We start from the raw sequence: 18,557 nt of genomic DNA, 5'->3' as shown, positions 1-18,557 counted from the left end.
GAAAATCTCAGGGAAACTCAGGGAATTTTGGCATTTTTTTTTTAACTCAGGGAAACTCAGGGAAGTTTTGATTTTTTCTCTAAATTTCAGGGAAGTTTTTGAAAATATCAGGGAAATTTTTTTCTAGATCTAGAATGAGGTTTAGTTAATCCAGTTTCAATATTTTGTTCAAAAGTAGTAATTTTTATTATTTAAGTAGTTATTTAGAATTTTTTTAGCCTTGCGGCTAGTTCTTCAATATTCTTAGTATTAACATTGTAGTTTTTTTAAGTTTTAAATTTATATTTACTTAAGTAAAATCAAACAGTTTAGAGAAATGAAAGTTGTTGTTAACTATTCATTGAAAAGTTCTAATAAATTAGGCAGGAAAAAACTGTCACAATGAATGTAAACTTTTTATATTTGCTATAATAAAAAAAAATAAAACAAGAATGACTGTTGGTTTGAACTTTTTAAGAAGGGCTGCTGTTTTAAATCCGGCATGTCTAATTGGAATGGGTAAAGACCGTTGTGTCAGAAACTTTACAAGGTTGGTCCAAAAACTTGTCAGCATGAAGATACTAAAAGCAAAAGAGGGTGATGACAGCATTAATCAATACATTGATTTGTTAAGTTCTTCTAACACTCAAATACTTTTTGAAAATTTTCTTGAAAAAAGTCACAGTTTAGACACCTTTTATTTTGACACACTCGATATCCCAAGCAAGTATAAAGATTTAACAAGAGTCCTTGAGGCTGTTTTTGTGCTTCACAATGGCCAGGCAAGTGTTGAACGAGGCTTTAGCTTAAATAAGGAAGTAATATCAACTAATATGGGAGAGATGACAATAAGGTCCCGAAAAATGATCAAAGATCATCTATATGCAAACAGTCTAGAACCAAGCACAGTTCAACTAAGTTCTAAATTGTTAAACTTTGTAAAATCTTCTAGGGCCCAATATTTGGCATATCTTGAGCAACAGCACTTTGCTAAAAATGTTCCAAATAAAGGTGATGCTTTGAGCAAGTTAGGAGAACAAAAAAGTAAACTTACAAAGCAACTCAAATGTTTGAATGAAGACTATGAAAAATATACTGCAGATGCCTACAAACAGTCTGATTTAGAAGCAATGAAAGAATTGTTAGCAAGAGGAATAGCTGCTAAGTACAACGCAAACAAATGTGAAAATAAAATTAAAACTATTGATTTAGAAATTGCATACTTAAAAAAACATATACTTATTAAGATTTTTTTATTAGGTAATGTGAAATTGTTTTAATAAAATCAAAATTATGTTTTCAGTTATTTAAAATAGATTGTGTATGAACATCCAAAAGACATAAAAAAAATTTTAATTTTAGATTATTTTGTATCAGTTGTTAGGTATTAAGTTGTACTTTGATATGAGATATTTCTTTAGCTATTTCTTTAAACTTTCTTTTTGCAGGTTTTTTTACAATAATGTTAAGCTTTTAACTTTTATTTACTGCATTCAGAACAGTTGCTAGGAAAGACATACAAGTCATAATGAAGTTATTATGTATGCATTTAAGTGAGTTCTTCATGTGAAATTATTATTATAGTATAATTAAATTTTGTCAATTAAAATGTCAAACAAATTTAACTTTATTCTTTTATGTAGAAAGTTAACTAACAAGTTTACACAAAGTTGTGCAAAAATCTAGTTTTTAATTTTTAATTGGTTTAAACCTTTTAAGATTGAGTTTTTGAAAACAGTTTTTTTCATAAATTTAATGCAGAAGCATACACATACAACCTTCCTTTTATTATTAAAGAAGAAAAATGAGAATGAGGTATTAATAATTTGTGTTAGAAGAGAAATTTTTTTTTTTAAGATTTGAAAAATACTCAGGGAAACTCAGGGAAATTTAAGGTTACTCAGGGAAATTTTTGGTCACTCAGGGAAGATTTTTTGGCTCAAAGAGTGGCAACCCTGTAATAACTTGTATACATCTTTTAATACTGTAAAGAGTAAAATAGCTCACAAGGGTGTTTACAAAGCACAAATGTGAAGCTCAATGACTAATTGGTCTTTCTCCACAACAATATACAGGGTTGCCACACACTCAGGGAACTCAGGGAATCTCAGGGAATTTTCAAACTGTAGAAAATCTCAGGGAAACTCAGGGAATTTTGGCATTTTTCTTTTAACTCAGGGAAGTTTTGATTTTTTCTCTAAATTTCAGGGAAGTTTTTGAAAATCTCAGGGAAATTTTTTTCTAGATCTAGAATGAGGTTTAGTTAATCCAGTTTCAATATTTTGTTCAAAAGTAATAATTTTTATTATTTGAGTGGTTATTTAGAATTTTTTTAGCCTTGCGGCTAGTTCTTCAATATTCTTAGTATTAACATTGTAGTTTTTTTAAGTTTTAAATTTATATTTACTTAAGTAAAATCAAAGTCTGATTTAGAAGCAATGAAAGAATTATTAGCAAGAGGAATAGCTGCTAAGGACAACGCAAATAAACTTGAAAAAAAAATTTAAACTATTGATTTAGAAATTGCATACTTAAAAAAACAGTATTAAGATTTTTTTATTAGGTAATGTGAAATTGTTTTAAAATCAAAATAATGTTTTCAGTTATTTAAAATAGATTGTGTATGAACATCTAAAAGACATAAAAAAAAAATTAATTTTAGATTATTTTCTATCAGTTGTTAGGTATTAAGTTGTACTTTGATATGAGATATTTCTTTAGCTATTTCTTTAAACTTTCTTTTTACAATAATGTTAAGCTTTTAACTTTTATTTACTGCATTCAGAACAGTTGCTAGGAAAGACATACAAGTCATAATGAAGTTATTATGTATGCATTTAAGTGAGTTCTTCATGTGAAATTATTATTATAGTATAATTAAATTTTGTCAATTAAAATGTCAAACAAATTAAACTTTATTCTTTTATGTAGAAAGTTAACTAACAAGTTTACACAAAGTTGTGCAAAAATTTAGTTTTTAATTTTTAATTGGTTTAAACCTTTTAAGATTGAGTTTTTGAAAACAGTTTTTTTCATAAATTTAATGCAGAAGCATACACATACAACCTTCCTTTTATTATTAAAGAAGAAAAATGAGAATGAGGTATTAATAATTTGTGTTAGAAGAGAAATTTTTTTTTTAAGATTTGAAATATACTCAGGGAAACTCAGGGAATTTAAGGTTACTCAGGGAAATTTTTGGTCACTCAGGGAAGATTTTTTGGCTCAAAGAGTGGCAACCCTGCTAGGAGCTTGAACTTTTAAAATCAGAAAGTTGAACTTTATTTTAGCAGTAAACAATCAATAAAATTAGTGTAGATAAGACAGCTAGCTAAAAAATATTTTTTTTAGAAATCAAGTACATTTTGAACTCCTAAAAATGTTGTTTTGATAAATTTGAATATCAATTCTTAAGTAGTTCCATTTTCAATAGTTTAAATTTTGCCTTGGTAGTTTTAAAAATTTGTAAAAATTAAGATTTTTTGTGGTTAATGTTTAGGAATAAATTGAACTGTATTTTTTACAGGGTTGCAACAAAACCTGTAATTAAAAAAATCAACTTAAGTAGTAAATTTCGATTTGACAAAAAAATCAATTGTATGGTAAATTTATTTTTGTCAACATCAAAATTTTTTTATTAAGAAGCTTTACAATATCTTTTCAATGTTGTTACTCTAATTAAGGCCATAGGGGGGGGGGGGGGGTAGAAGCCATTTTTTGACCTAAAATAACATATAGACTTATATTATAGTAAATTACATAATCTTTCAGATGCATTTTTTAGATTTTAAAAATATTAAGTAACTTTTTTTTTATGACCGGTTATATAAAGGGTTGTCTTTATAAAGGGTAACTTTAAAGCCGTTTTTCTCGAGTTTTTAAAAACAGGCTTTAAAATCTATCTTCTCCTTCATTTTTTAAGCAATCTTCTTCAAATTTTCAGGAAATGTTCCTTACATTATGAGAAAAAAACGTTATTTGTGAATTTTAATAATTTAAAAAAATAAAAATTTTATGACAAAAAAAAAAAAAAAAGTGATTTTTTATCAAAAATTTTTTTTTTTTTCAAAAAAAAGGTATTTTTACTTGAAATTTTTTAAAGTCACAAATAACGTTTTTTGTTATTGTATAAAGAATAGACTGTGAAAGTTTGAAGAAGATTGCTTAAAAAATGAAGGAGGAGATAGATTTTGAATGCATTAGTCTTTTTTCGCCGTTTTAGTTTTTCCTTTTCCAAAAGGAACCTGTTATGCGGCCCGACTTTGGCCGGTCATATCTCAAAAACTAATTCGAATTTTTAAAAACGGTAAAAAGCAACTTGAAGCTTAGTAAAAACTCTATAAAATACGATCAACTTGTAAAAAACATGGCCTACCCCCTATGGCCTTAACACAATCTTTTCCCTTAAACAAACTAAAATAAACCCTGAAACAAGTACTTTCAAAAATCTGGAAGAAATTTTGAAAACCTGGATAAAATTTGCCAAAAACCAGTGGCAACCCTGTTTTTAGCACAAATCAAAACTAGAAAATATATCAATACTTAGGTTTGGTTACATTTTTAAAGATTTTTAAATTAAGAATTTAGAAATGATTTTATTACAAATTCTTTTTTTTGCTTTTATTATTAAGAAACATTTTTGCTATTATCTGATTTTGGTAAGTACTACAGCTTAAATTGTAATTTTTTCAGTTTTTGGCTCTTACTATTATTATCTGATTTAATATAATTCAGGTAGTTTTGTTTAATCCAAGATTGTTTTTGATTACTCAGGCTAGCTTTTTTTCTTCAAAGAGTGGCAATCCTACATTAGAAGATTTAAATATTCTATCTAATTAAGATTCTAAATGGTACTAATAAAAGATGAAAATTAATATCTCTTTTCTTAAATTATAGATTAAAAATAGTTATATGCATTTAAAATTTTATCAATATTTTCTTACAAGTTTTTGCTGCTTATTTTTTAGTCATTAAAGTAAATTTAATGCAAAAAGAAGACAATATTATAAACAGTAATTATTTAGCTTTACTAATTTGTACTTATAAGGTTTAAATTTCCAATAATGAATCTATTAATAATTTTGTTTTGATGGTTACATTTTTACAATTTTTAAAAATATACTAGTTTTTTTGATATTAAAAGTTTAAGCCTGAGTTATCTATTGTTCAAGTATTTTTTGTAGTTCCAAGTATAAACAAACTTGATTTTTGTTGGAATGCAATAATTTAACCAATATTTAAAATCTTGATGATAAAGTTTTACTTTTTTAGTCAAAGAGTAAGCTAATGGAATTTTTAATAACTTAAGTTCTAAATAATAATTAATATCTATAAAACAACATATGTTTTAGAATTTTATAGATAATTATTCAACCAGCAATTTAAATAAGCATACCTAAAAAATACCTATTTTTTATTTGCTTTTATAAAACTTATAAGTATTAAAGTCAAGATATTACAAATTAAAAAAGATTAGGACTTCGTAAACTATTAACTGTTCAATGAGTTGCTGGTATTATATTAGTTTTTTTTAAGCTTTGTTTTCAAAATCAATGTAGTAAAATTAGTTTTGTGTTTTACAACCTTATATAATGATTCCTTGTTAGCTAAATAATTTTTTACCTCCATAATTATATTTAATTAGTAAACATATACTATTTAATTACTTCTTAATATGTATACTAATTACTAATGAGTGTAGCATGTTAACTTTTTGTTTTTATTATCTGAATTAAGCATTTTTGCTAAAGAATTGTTAAGTTACATATAGTGTTTGGTAATTAGTTTGAAAACCTGATAGATATAACTGTAATGTACTTCAAAAAAATCTCTTTACTGTACTTTGTAATTATTAAATCTAATTATATAGTTGTATTTAAAGTTGTCCTTATGTTTTTAATATCTATAAAGCTTTCCTTAGTTTTATTTTACTTTTTTTTTGATGTGAATAAGTTTATATATGATAATTATATTAATAAAATATTTTAGCAATACTATTACAAATATATACAAAATGGGTAAAGACTACTACAAAATTTTGGGAGTTTCAAAGTCAGCATCTGATGACGAACTGAAAAAAGCTTACAGAAAATTAGCTGTTAAATATCATCCTGATAAAAACAAGTCACCTGGAGCAGAAGAAAAGTTCAAGGAGGTAATTTGCTTTTGTTAAAAAGAGTAAAAGTTATTAAAATCAAAGTAAATTTTTCAAATAGGCCTTTACTAAGTAATTATGATAGGATAAATTGGTAAGGCTTTAGAGTACATTACAGTATTTTTACACACTAGTTTAATGATCAAAAAAAACTATTTTGAAAGTTGATTATCTTATTATAAACTAGTATGTAAAAATACTTTTAGTTGTATTAATTTACCTCCTAAATATAACTTTTTCCCAAGTCTCAGGCTAGTTAATAAAACTTCAAAATCAACTTTTGAAAGAATATAAATAATAAAACTTTAAAATTTCACAGCAGACAAGAACATTATTTTAAAGTATCATAAAACTTTTATGGATTTGTTGTTTGTAGTGATAGGCTTTGACTACAAATATTATCATCATCTTTTTTCATCAAATATCTTTTGCAGGTAGCAGAAGCTTACGAGGTGCTGAAGGACAAGGAAAAGAAGGAGATATACGACAAGTACGGTGAAGAAGGACTGAAGCAGGGCGCAGGAGGCGGTGCTGGCCCCGGTGGACATACTTTCCGTTTCAACACAGACGCCAATGCCACCTTCCGTGACTTCTTTGGCAGCAGTGAGTAACTTATTTAAGATTTTAGGTTTACTTGAAGGTTTAGAATAATATTCTCATCATATATTTTTATAAAATTCACTTTTTAATACTAAATTTACTAATTTATGAAAAGTGTGAATCGTTTAATGTTATCAGTTTGTTTAAAAAAAAAAGGTGTTTTCTTATTAGTTTTTATGATGTAGAAGTTTATTGCATTTGTTCACCTACAACTTTTGATTGGTTTATGAACTTTATAAGTATTATTTTAAATTACTATTGTTTGTAGAATCACTTCAGGGTTTTTGATAAGGTCAGGCAATTTAAACAGGAAGTCAAGTGATGTAGGTAGGGTTCCTTTTGTCAAGACTAGATCCCATTTTCATCATTAGCTTACTCTGTTTAGAAAACCCTTACTTTGTCAACCCTATTTTATCTCAGTCAGAGATTTCCTAATGAAAAATCCCCTAACAGGTTCAGGTTCCACAGGTCCAAATGTTAGGTATGAATTCATAAACAGATCACATCTTTGTAAGGCAAATCGCAAAAGAAGTAAGCTATTTATTTATGTGAAAAATTTTTAGTAAATTGTTTGTCTAGTACATTTTTTAAAAAGAATGCTTGGTTTAACAGTCCAAAATATTTAAAAAGTTTTAAAAATTTCCAAATAACAGTAACTCATTCAGGCTAAATCTGGATACTTTAGGATAACTTGATTTATTTTTAAAATGTTACAGGTTATATTTTAATTGCATTAGAATTGTATAAAATAAATAATTTGCATCAAGTTAGAAAATCGACTTGTTCTATAAAGCTCACTAAACAAAGTTGTTATTTTAGGTTCTTCACCAACGTTCTATGATTCAAGCTAATTTATTATGAGTTAAAATTAATATCAAAGTAATTTTGTTACTATTAGTGTTAATTAATTTCAAATTATTAGAAAAAGCATAAAACTAATTGTTCTTTCAGAACGGTTTAAATTTAAAAGAACATGTACCATTTATTTGATTTTAGTTACTAGTTTTTTTTTCTTATAAACTTATAAAGTATAAAAAAAAAATAAAGTTTACCGTAACAAAAATCAACACTAAGCTATACCTAGGTTCCATATATAACCTTATTTTTTATATCTAACAGTACTTTTGTTTACAACTACTTTGAATCATAATAAATTGTTGCGTTTTGCAGTATAAAATTATAAATTCTGCTTGTCAATCTTTTAAAAAAGTTTAAAATTTAAGTATTTAAAGTCAGTTATTGAATGCGAAACATTGCAGGCAATCCATTCGACATATTCAACAGCATGGGAGGCGGGGGAATGGGAATGGACGATGATTTTGGTGGAATCAACATTGGTGGTTTTGGTGGCAGGCCAAGCAGGTGCCAGAAAAGACCCAAGGTTGAGAAGAAACAGGACCCGCCCATTCACAAGGATCTCAAAGTTTGTGTTGTTATATATATAGAGAGAAATTTAATTTGATTCTGTCTCAGTATATAATAAAGTAGAGTATAGGTTTAAATTTAGCTCAACCATGCATTTTGATTGTCTTTAAACAAAATCTTCTTTTATTTAATCTTTTAATTAATCTTTTTTTAGTTTAAAATTGTATTTTAATAAAGAAAGCATTTTTTTGTTATGATGTTGCATTGCCATTTTATCTCTTTCATATCAATGGCCTTTAAAAGGTATTTTACTATTTTGTTACCTTCTACAATTGTGATGTTTACCAGCTGAATTTATTTTCAATTTTTATTAAACAAAATAATATTTAAAAATTTTACCTACACCGCAACAGGTGACACTGGATGATATAATGAACGGTGTTACAAAGAAAATGAAAATCAGCAGAAGCAGACCGAACCAGTACGGAGGCTTCAGTACGGAACCGAAAATTCTCGAGCTTAACATTAAGAAGGGGTGGAAAGTATGTTGTTAAATTGAAATATTAAAATACTAAAGTTAATGAGATTGCTTGAAAACTGTTTAAAGTTTTAATTTTTGTTTTTTTTTTTATAACGCAAAATATGTGTTGGTATTGATAATATGATAGTAAAAGTATAAAAAAATATTTAATTTAATGAAAATTCTTACTGGTTACATTTAAACAATGTATTTAATGTTTGATTTAAAGTATACAAATATCTTTTTACTTCCAAATATTTCGAAATCATAGACAGTATCTTGTTTGTTTATACTTATTTTGGTTAATCATCACTATTACGTTTTGCTGATTAGTAATTTTTGTGTTGTTGTTATAAAGGCACGCATATGATAATATTTATATACTTAAATATATATTTACATTAAAAAAATCTGAAAAAGTTTTTTGTTTCTCTATTTGAAAACTTGGCTCAATAAAAAAATATAATGTTTTCAGATTAATCGTAACAAATTCTTGAAATATTGTATTCACCAGATGATATAATGTAATTTACAGATTATACTGATTTAATATATGTTTAAGTAAAATAATTAAAATAAAAAAGTTGTTTGATTTCCAAAACTGCATGTTAAACTTATGACATACAATAATGATTCTGAAAGAGTGCATACATTTTTTATACTGATCAAACAATTGTTTATGAGCGGTAAAATTATAAATTGTGTTCAAATCTATTTACTCTACAAAAATGAATTTATCAGTTCTAAACAATTTATGGTGTTTAAATAATTAAAACGTTTAGTTTTAGAATTAAAAAGGTACGTGCTAAATGTCTACCCAAGTTTTTTTTTCATTAATTAAACAGGGTTGCCAATTAACTTGAAAAAACCTGGAATAAAAAAAAATTTACGAAATAGAAAAAAAAATTGCTTAACATAATATAAAAATTATTATTAATAATATGTTATCAAACGAGAAACTAATCAACAGGCGGGAACGAAGATAACGTTCCCGAAGGAGGGTGACCTTCGCGGCGACAACATAGCGGCGGACATAATCTTCACGCTGAAGGATCATCCCCACCCCACGTTCAGCCGGGACGGACAGAACAACTTGCTCTACACGCATTCCATCTCGCTGAAAGAAGTTTGTTTATTAATTATGTGTTTTGGTTTTTCATGATTTTTAATTCAGTTGACGGAAGAAGTGTTCAATAAGTTTTGTTAACTTAACATCAAACACCTGTAACTTAATGCAAGGAAAACAATATATTTAAATTTTTTTTGTCTACTAATAGATAGCAAAAATCCCTTAGATTTAAAATCTGTTTGTAAATAGACTGCAATTTAATTATAAAAAGCAATGTTTTATCTAATCTACTTTGTAGGCGTTGTTGGGGTTCACGTGCGAAGTGCCGACCTTCAACGGCAGCCGCAAGAAGATCGACTGCACCAACGAGGTGGTCACCCCCAAAACGAGGAAGGTAGTTGCGAACGAGGGACTTCCCAACCACAAGAACCCGCAGGTGAAAGGCGACCTGATTGTGACGTTCGACATTCAGTTTCCGAATTACTTCTCGTCGAGAAGCAGGCAGGTCCTCGAAGAAAACTTATAGCTCCTTACGACTGAACTGTTGTTTTTGTATCAAGCTTGTGGGTAATTGATAGATTTTCTATTAAGGTAATTCTTGGCTTTTTAATTCTTGGGAATTGGTTATTTTTTTGTACCTAACATTTTTTTTACTGTGTAAAATAGATTGCTAGATGTATAAAGACTTCTTATGTTTACAAAGCTATTTAAGTTTGTTTAATTATTTTGATTTGTTTACTACTTTAAATTTACAGGCCTCCATCTAGCATATTAGTGTTTTGTAATTTACTAGGTTCAGTACCTTGTGCTTATAAAGTTATTTTTTATATATATTAAATAATGGTCAATTTTCTGACCGAACGTATCGATATTGATAGACTTAAAAAAATTTGTAAAGCTAAGAACTTTTTGGCATGTATATATAAATTGTTATACTAGACTGAAACCATGTGCCACTTTAGACTCTTTGTTTTTACATTATTTATTTTAATTATTCTTTAATTCTTCATATTTCTAAGCTTCAAATTTTTAGAAATTAGTCTCACGCACAAGCACATGGTTTAGGACCTGAAGTTTCAATCCAAAGTAGATTGCTGTCGTTCAATTATTTACTTACTATAATATTTATTTTGTAACTAATCCAGGAAATTTGTAATTGGTATAAATTTCAGACAATTAATAATTAAAAATAATAAAATTAAAAAATATCTTGCAAAATTCATATTATTTTTCCCTTAAAGTTTATTGAAACGTTTAAAAAGCCTTATTTAGGAAATTATTATATTACTATCATATTTTTATGATGTTTATTTTTTCAAGTTTTTTTATATTGAACTTTATATTCATCATTTATATATGCTGTTGATTTAATACACTCTGATTTGTGTTTTTTTAATTTTTCTTTAAAACTTGTGAAATTGTTTTCGTATAAACAAATTTTCAATAAATTGATAAATAAACAAGAAAATTTTGTAATTAATCATTTTTGAAAAATTAAAAAAAATAGTAATAATGATAAACTATTTAAAATGGTCTATGGAAAACTTTACAAATTTAAAAAACATAAGTTAAAACAATACAAATTGTTTTTAACCACAATTTTTAATCCTTTACCTTGACTAGACGAAAGCGTTTGATTACGTAATTATAACTTGTGCCAATATTTGATGTGTGATTAAGTTCATAGGAAATCAGTTGCAGTTGGTTATTTAAAAGAGAATGCAGATTAGTTAATTTGATTTATACTCTTCTGCTATTTTATAAATAAAAATAATTCCCCACATAACTAATTTGAGGTTTATAAAATAAGTTATTTTAGGGTTGCCACAAAACCTTGAATTTGTCAATTAAGGTTAAAAAAACTCGGAAAAACTTTGATAAGAGAAATTAAAAAAAAATCTGGAAAATTTATCAATTTTTTATATAAAGTATTAAAGTTTTAATTTGACATTTCAGTTAAATAAAGTTTTCATCAAAAATTTTGTTTATAAACAAATCTAAAGTGTTCTTTTCAATGTTGTTATACTACTTAACACGGCTTTTAAACTTAACTTAAAGTATAAATAGACCCAAAAACGTGTACTTTCAAAACCTGTAAGAAATTTCGAAAAAACCAGTGGCAACCTTCTTAATTGTATTTGTTAAATTGTTTTGTTTATTTATATGAATAAATTTTACGAAACTCGGTGGCCATATTTGACCTTGAATTTGATCTTTTTTGAAAACAAAACTTGCAGTTTTTAACATTCTTTACATGTGAAGTAATGTAATTTAGATAAGAAATAACTAACATATCAAAAATACATGTTATGTAGAATTTTCTTTATTCTAAAATATATTTAAATCATTACAGTAACTTTATTCTTTTATAAACAGTCTTACCTTAAATCTAAACTTTATTGAATAGGAACAATAAAACTTGTAAATATAAAAACCAACAAAATAAGAAAACCCTCATAACTGGAAGAAAAAAAAAACTTCTTTATTACTTACTGTTTATTAACAGAAATTCCAATTGGCACTATTTAAAAATAAACATTTGCCAAAAAAACTATGGTTTCATTCTCTTTTTGTTCAAAGTGTTGATTTAAATAAATTGTGTATTTATAGAATACGCACTAAGAAAATTTGACAATTTTTTTATGAGTTATAAAAAAAATGTTTTATAAACATAATAAACCTAAATTTTCATTGATAGATAAATAAATTTTATTGAGGAATGTAATAGTCCAAAAACCGTATATTTCATTTAGAAACAAATAATATACTTAAACTTTTATTTTGAAATAACTTTTAAAGCAAGTGAACATTTTTTGATTTTAAAGTAAAGGTATTACCATCTCTAAGTTTTTATAGATTTAAATAGAAGCTGTATATAATAATAATTTGATTGTAACAGTCGTTTTTCTACCTATTTATTACAAATTCGATCTACTAGTGCTAAAATGTAATTTAATCTATTTTTAAATATGTCTTTTTAACAGCGTAAATAAAAAAGTTGCTAATGATGTTATTTTGTACAAAGTATTTTTTACAGCTTCTTATTATTGTAAAAATTTTGCTTAAACGTGTGATACATAAGATAAATGTGTTTACAATCGTTGAAAAAGACTTTCTTTTTCATGAGCGTATTAAGTTTATCCTAAGTAATCGTAATGTAGCTTTGTGGTGATCCTTCTGTAAATAATGCTTATTTTTGGAATGCACATATTTTCATTACATCAAATTTTATCATATTGTCTAAACAATTAAAAAAATTAGCTAGTATGTTTTAGCTATTATACTTAAATATTTAAGCAAGTTAAGTAAATGATTTATTTTCCGACTAAAAAGTTTTGTGCATAAGTACAAGCACGTTATATGTTTTAAAATAAAACTTATAACACATTTGAAAAATAATAGTAGAAAGAAGTTTAAATATTAGAACTTTTTAGAAGGTTACCTTAACTTTTGATAATAGTCAAAAAATGTAGCTAGTTTTTTTTTAACTTGTTTACATAGATTTTATACAAGTACATTTAATAGTTTTGTTTTTTTAGTAAATGTAAATTTTAGAAATAGAAAAGCATCAAAAAACAAGAGTATGCAAGTTTTGTTTATATTAATTTATAAGTAACGTGACAATAATTATTTTTCTTATAATTAAGAAAAGATATCTCAAAAATTAATTTAGAATTTAAAGAGTTATACTTAGTAATATCTAGAATTATACTTAGTAGGTCTTAGTAATATCTACATGCAACTTTTTTGTAAAATCTTAAACATTTTTGAGATATTTCAAAATTACTAAGTTTTTTAACATTTTTCAGCCTAAAATTAAAAAGCATTTAGAATAAAATTGGCTTATAGATATAAATAAGACCTACATACATGTTTTTTTTTTATATGTATTCGTTACTTTTTTAGTTGTTGTTCTTTTAAATTTTTTCTAAGAATTTAAATTGTCCGAGTTTGAATAATTGTTCACCCCATTTATAAAGGTTGCAACAACTTTTTAAAATTAAAATCACTTAAGTATTTAGAATAGAACTAAATAGAAAAAAAAACTATAAATTACAGCCCTAACAACACTAAAATTACAAGGAAACTTGTTTTAAAAAAAATATCTAGTATTTTTTAGGTTTGTCTTAATAAATTATAGGTCGATTATTTTGTTGTGAAATAAAACAGAGGGATTGTTCATTTTAAAATTCAATAACAATAAAGTAACTAATCAAAAGTTTTAAAAAGATGTGGAACATTCAAAACTGCAAAAATTGTTTTATGAACAAGAAGATAAAATAGCTTTTTAAATACTTCACCTACTGATTGTTATTTTTTTTGACAAATTTTTACACCTAATTTATATTTTCTACACAAAAAACCTTAACTTACTGGAAGATTTTGATTGATGAATTTATCTTAAATATACATTTTTTTAAGAAAGTAGACAATAAAAATTCTGATTATTGAATATAAGTATCTAGTTTTTATGTAATAAAATAACTCAAATCAACCTATTTTTTTAGTTTTGCTTGCCAAAAAAATGCGTACAAAGTTGCACAAGATGTTTTTTTATGAATATTCTTTTAATTTAGCAGGATTACAGTAAGGTTACAGAAATAAAAATACTATTTTTTATAAAAGTTTAGCTTTAAAAGTGAGCAAAAAATATTTTGAAAAGATTTTTTTGTTTACAAGTATTTATAAAAACAATGTATATAATAACATTTAAAAAATAAGTGGAATTACTTGTTAAAAACAAATTCATCAGAAAAGCTGTAATATATATATCTGCTAGTCGACACACATGTACAACTTAAACTTTATCTAATTTAAATTTGAAAGAATAAATTGAAAAAAAAAGAGTGTTTCTTTGCTTATTTTAACTATTGGGTATGTTGGATTATTTTTACAAAAAAAAAAGATTATAGAAGAGCAAATTTGTAATAGAAAAAAAATCTGTTAATACTAATATATTAAAATTTTATTATTAAAGTTTAAAGATACATATATAGCGGGAAAATTACTATACAATTAATTTTTTTCAAATACAAAAAAATGTCAAAAAAATTATATTTTGCTCTGTATAAAATTTTAAAAACTACTGTTTTAAAAAGCAAGATTTAGTTGTATTATTTGAAATTACTTTATGACTGATCAGCATTAATGATAAAAACACATTTAGTCGCAAAAACATTTGTTTGTAACAAGTAGCTTTGTCTAAAAACACTTTTAGTGGATTTGATTTGTTTTTCAACTTTATAAAAATAAGCACCTTTTTGTTTAATCTTTATTAAAATAAAGCTTTCAGTGCTGGTATAGGATCATAGTTAAAGCCGAATTATGCGAAACTTTAATAAAAGCAACTTAAAACTTTCGGTTAATCAGATTCAGTATACTCAATAAAGGCAATTTTTACATAATACGAACGGGTATAATGTTTTCAAATGTATAAGGAGTAGATTTAAAGTTATTTTACAACTGATAATAGTCATTTTGAGTGTATTTATTGGGCTCACTGGAATTAACTTAATCTAGATTGTAAAAAGTTGTAAAATGTTTTTATTGTGGTTTTTTTTAGTTTATTAGAACAGAATATCATTAAAGAGCTTACTTTTATTTTGTGTAAAAAAGCTTACTAAGTTCTATATATGTTTTATCAAAGAAAGTTTAAACTCTAATCTAAATGATTAATTAAAACTACTGCTAGAATTTAAAGTTCATAGTAGTTTGACTTGTTTTATTATTCCTCTTGTTTTTTTACAAAAAAAAAAAGTAGTATACAACTTCAAGTATTTTTTTGTGCCTGTATACCTTATCATTTTGGTATAGTTAAACTCTTAGATTTAGATATTTATGGAATGTCTAAAACTGATAGTTTCAAATGAAAATTTTTTTTAAGAGTATTTTTTTAATTGTAACAGCTTTTTTTTAAGTTTTCAGAAGTTAAAACAGGTTTTTAAACCCAAATTTTTAAACATATTTATATATATACATACATTGTTTATTGAACGACAAAAAAATCGTTCAAAATATTTAGTCTTAAGACCTGGTGCACGAAAAAAACCTTTTAGTTATCGAGTAGTACACCACTTGGTTACCTTAAAACGTCTTGTCCAGGACATACTTTTTTTTATAAATACTTCTTATATAAAATTAATAAAAAGTTTAACTATTTGCTAATAAAAGTGATAAAATTTTAACTTTCAATAAAAGTTAAGAATAGAATACCATTTTATAAAATAGAAATTACTATTTATGAAAGAAAAAAAAAACTAAATAAAAAAGTCTTTTATACAGATGTTAGTAAAATAAAGTTATTAAAATTAGTTTATCCGAGAAAAGCTTTTAAAACAAATTTCTTCCTAGAATATTATTTGTGTTGTTAAAAAAAAAATTAAGCTCTTTTATTAAGTTTTACAAAATAGGTTTTATAAGATACTTGTTAAAGTGAAAATACTAATAGAAATTATTAAAATTCTTATGTATTTAAAGGAGTTACACAATTTTAAAACTGTTTTTTAATAGTCTTTTATGCTTTATAATAGTTAGAATATGAAAATTATTTGAAGAAAAAAGTTTTCTGGTTAGTTATAAACACGTGAGTGAATAAGATTTTTATCATGATAAAACAATTATTCTGTTAATATAAAAGTAAACCAAACAAAATAATGACATTTAAAATAATTACGTAAAGCATATGATTGTATTTTCTAATGTTTAGTAATATAAGACAACAACTTAAAGTGTTTTTTTAATCCTCCCTTATTTAAAATGTAACAACATTTTTTTTATTTTTAAATAGGATAACTTTAAAACTTTTTTTCAACTATTTTTTTGTGATATGTACGGGGGAGGGGGTGGCCTGTTTATCCCTTCAACTTTCAACCCCTTGTTGGCTGACAACGACCCCATTTCATTGCCAAGCGACTTCGTTTTCCCTCGATTTTCGCTTAGCAGCCGACTTGTCGTCGCGTTGTCAAAAACAACGGGAATTCCCTTTTTTGATGCTCCCACAGCGGGATCCTTTGATATTTGAGATTTTACCTCGCAACTGGTCGTTGCTTTGCAGCGCTGATAGCAACAAAAGATGAAGATCAAAATGAAGAAGCAAAACAGTGTCACCATGACGATCAATGTTGACGATGACGTCACGATGTGGTTGTCATGGTTTTCGCCGCTTTCCGTCGACGTTGACAGAGGAGTTGCGTAAATCTTCCTCTGTCTGAGCTTTTTGTTTGAATCTTTTTTTAACATTTTAGTGCATCTTTCACTTACTACAAACGACAGGTAAGTGATAGATAGTCCTTTTTTTTCTAGTCTGAAAAAGCAATTGAAAGTTTACTATTATACAAAAAAGTTGCTAGAAAGCTTTATTGTTCATAAAATTTTAACTACAGATTTTTAGTTAAAAAACTCTGATTATAGCTTTAATTTAATTTATTGAGCGCTGGTCTAAGAAACTGGGTCTTTCAAAACTAAACTTATCTTTTACCATATGAAAAGTTTTAAAATTAGAAGCTTTGACTATTTTTATCTATTCTAGAATAAAAAAGAAAACTTTTATAAAACGTTTTACTATTAGGCTAGCCTATATTCTAAAGTCAAAAATTGAAAACAAAATGAATAACTTGACAAAAGGGAACTAAATTAGACAGTGATAAGTTATATAACAACAGTAGTAGATAATGCAAAAAGGATTTATTATAAAAAAATTAAACTGACTTTAATTTGAAACTTTTACGAATCGTATCATCTTCATTAATTAAGATTTTTTCTTGACGTTTTAGAAAGGAAAGGTTGCATTTTTCATCTGCTAAACTTGACGCATTAGTCCATGCCAAACCCAAATTATTTTTATCATGCGGATATAAATATATATTTGAAACATTTGGATCGCCATATTCGTCTTTTATAGAGTTCAAAATAAATCTATAGTCATCTAGGGTGAAATCCTGCAAAAGTATAAACAAATAGTTAAGCAGTTTAAACATTTAGAAAAGTGTTTAAATAACTATTGTTAACTTTATTTTATCTAACATTAAGAACTACTATAACTACTTGAATTTACCTATTTGTTTTTCAAGGTAATAATATAACTGTTTTATCAAGACTATTTGCAAATTTGACTGAACAAAATAGTGTTGACAATACTTGTACTAAAATTACCGTGAATTTTTGTCGGTACAACTGCATCTCAGTCCTGTAAACCGCCCCGCTTTCATAGTAGTAGTTGTTCTTCCTCGCCACCACTCTCACCTCCAGCGGTTCCGACACCTCACCTCCCTCTGACACCGCCACCAGCCCACCGACCCACACTCCCTCGTAGTTCACGGTCTTGGTGAAGTCGGCGGAAAAAACCAGAACGGTCAGCTGCTTGCCGTCCAATCGGATCCATCGGGGGATTTCGTTGTTTTCAGCCACCAGTTTGTACCTCAGCGGAGCGGGGGACGCGAAAAAGGATTCGACCACTCGCACGACGGACATCACCCCCATCTCGACCTTTATGACCCACGGGTAGGCGAGCAGGACCTGCGGGACTTCGTCCCCCCGCCGTTTGGTTGAAACGGCGGGAAGGTGGGACAGAGTTTTCAACAGCCCTTCTTTCGTGCAGCGCTCGTCGAACACCGCTTCGTTCCGGACGACGGCGAACTCGGGCTTGAAGTGGTTTGAAAAAGTGCGCTCGACCGCCGCCGCGTGGTAGTGAACCAGCTTGGTCAGGCTGCTGTCGCCCGTGACAAGTCTCCACGCGTTTTTCATCAGCTCGAAATCGCAACTTTCAGTTTTGTTGTTGTGTCCGAACCACGTGACGCGCACGATGTTGCCTTTGCGCCGCCAGTCGACCAACGAGAGTGTTTCTAACAACGGCGAAGTTGCTTTTGAAAGGT

The 18,557-nt window shown here is 26.9% G+C and overlaps 1 protein-coding gene across 1 annotated transcript; it reads left to right on the top strand.

The window, feature by feature from the left end:
* Nucleotides 1–5,971: 5,971 nt before the first annotated feature.
* Nucleotides 5,972–11,168, top strand: LOC145839481 (dnaJ homolog subfamily B member 4-like). Its single transcript, XM_082947054.1, has 6 exons — nt 5,972–6,133; nt 6,568–6,736; nt 7,993–8,156; nt 8,512–8,640; nt 9,589–9,744; nt 9,986–11,168. The coding sequence occupies exons 1-6, from the start codon at nt 5,993–5,995 to the stop codon at nt 10,211–10,213; spliced, it is 987 nt and encodes a 328-aa protein (XP_082803180.1). The 5' UTR covers nt 5,972–5,992; the 3' UTR covers nt 10,214–11,168.
* Nucleotides 11,169–18,557: the final 7,389 nt, after the last annotated feature.

This window comes from Thalia democratica, chromosome 6 (assembly GCF_965202585.1).
Source record: "Thalia democratica chromosome 6, ktThaDemo2.hap1.1, whole genome shotgun sequence".
Taxonomy (NCBI): Eukaryota; Metazoa; Chordata; class Thaliacea; order Salpida; family Salpidae; genus Thalia; species Thalia democratica.
Note: the sequence above shows the minus strand (reverse complement) of the source record. Positions and strands in the feature narration are given on the sequence as shown.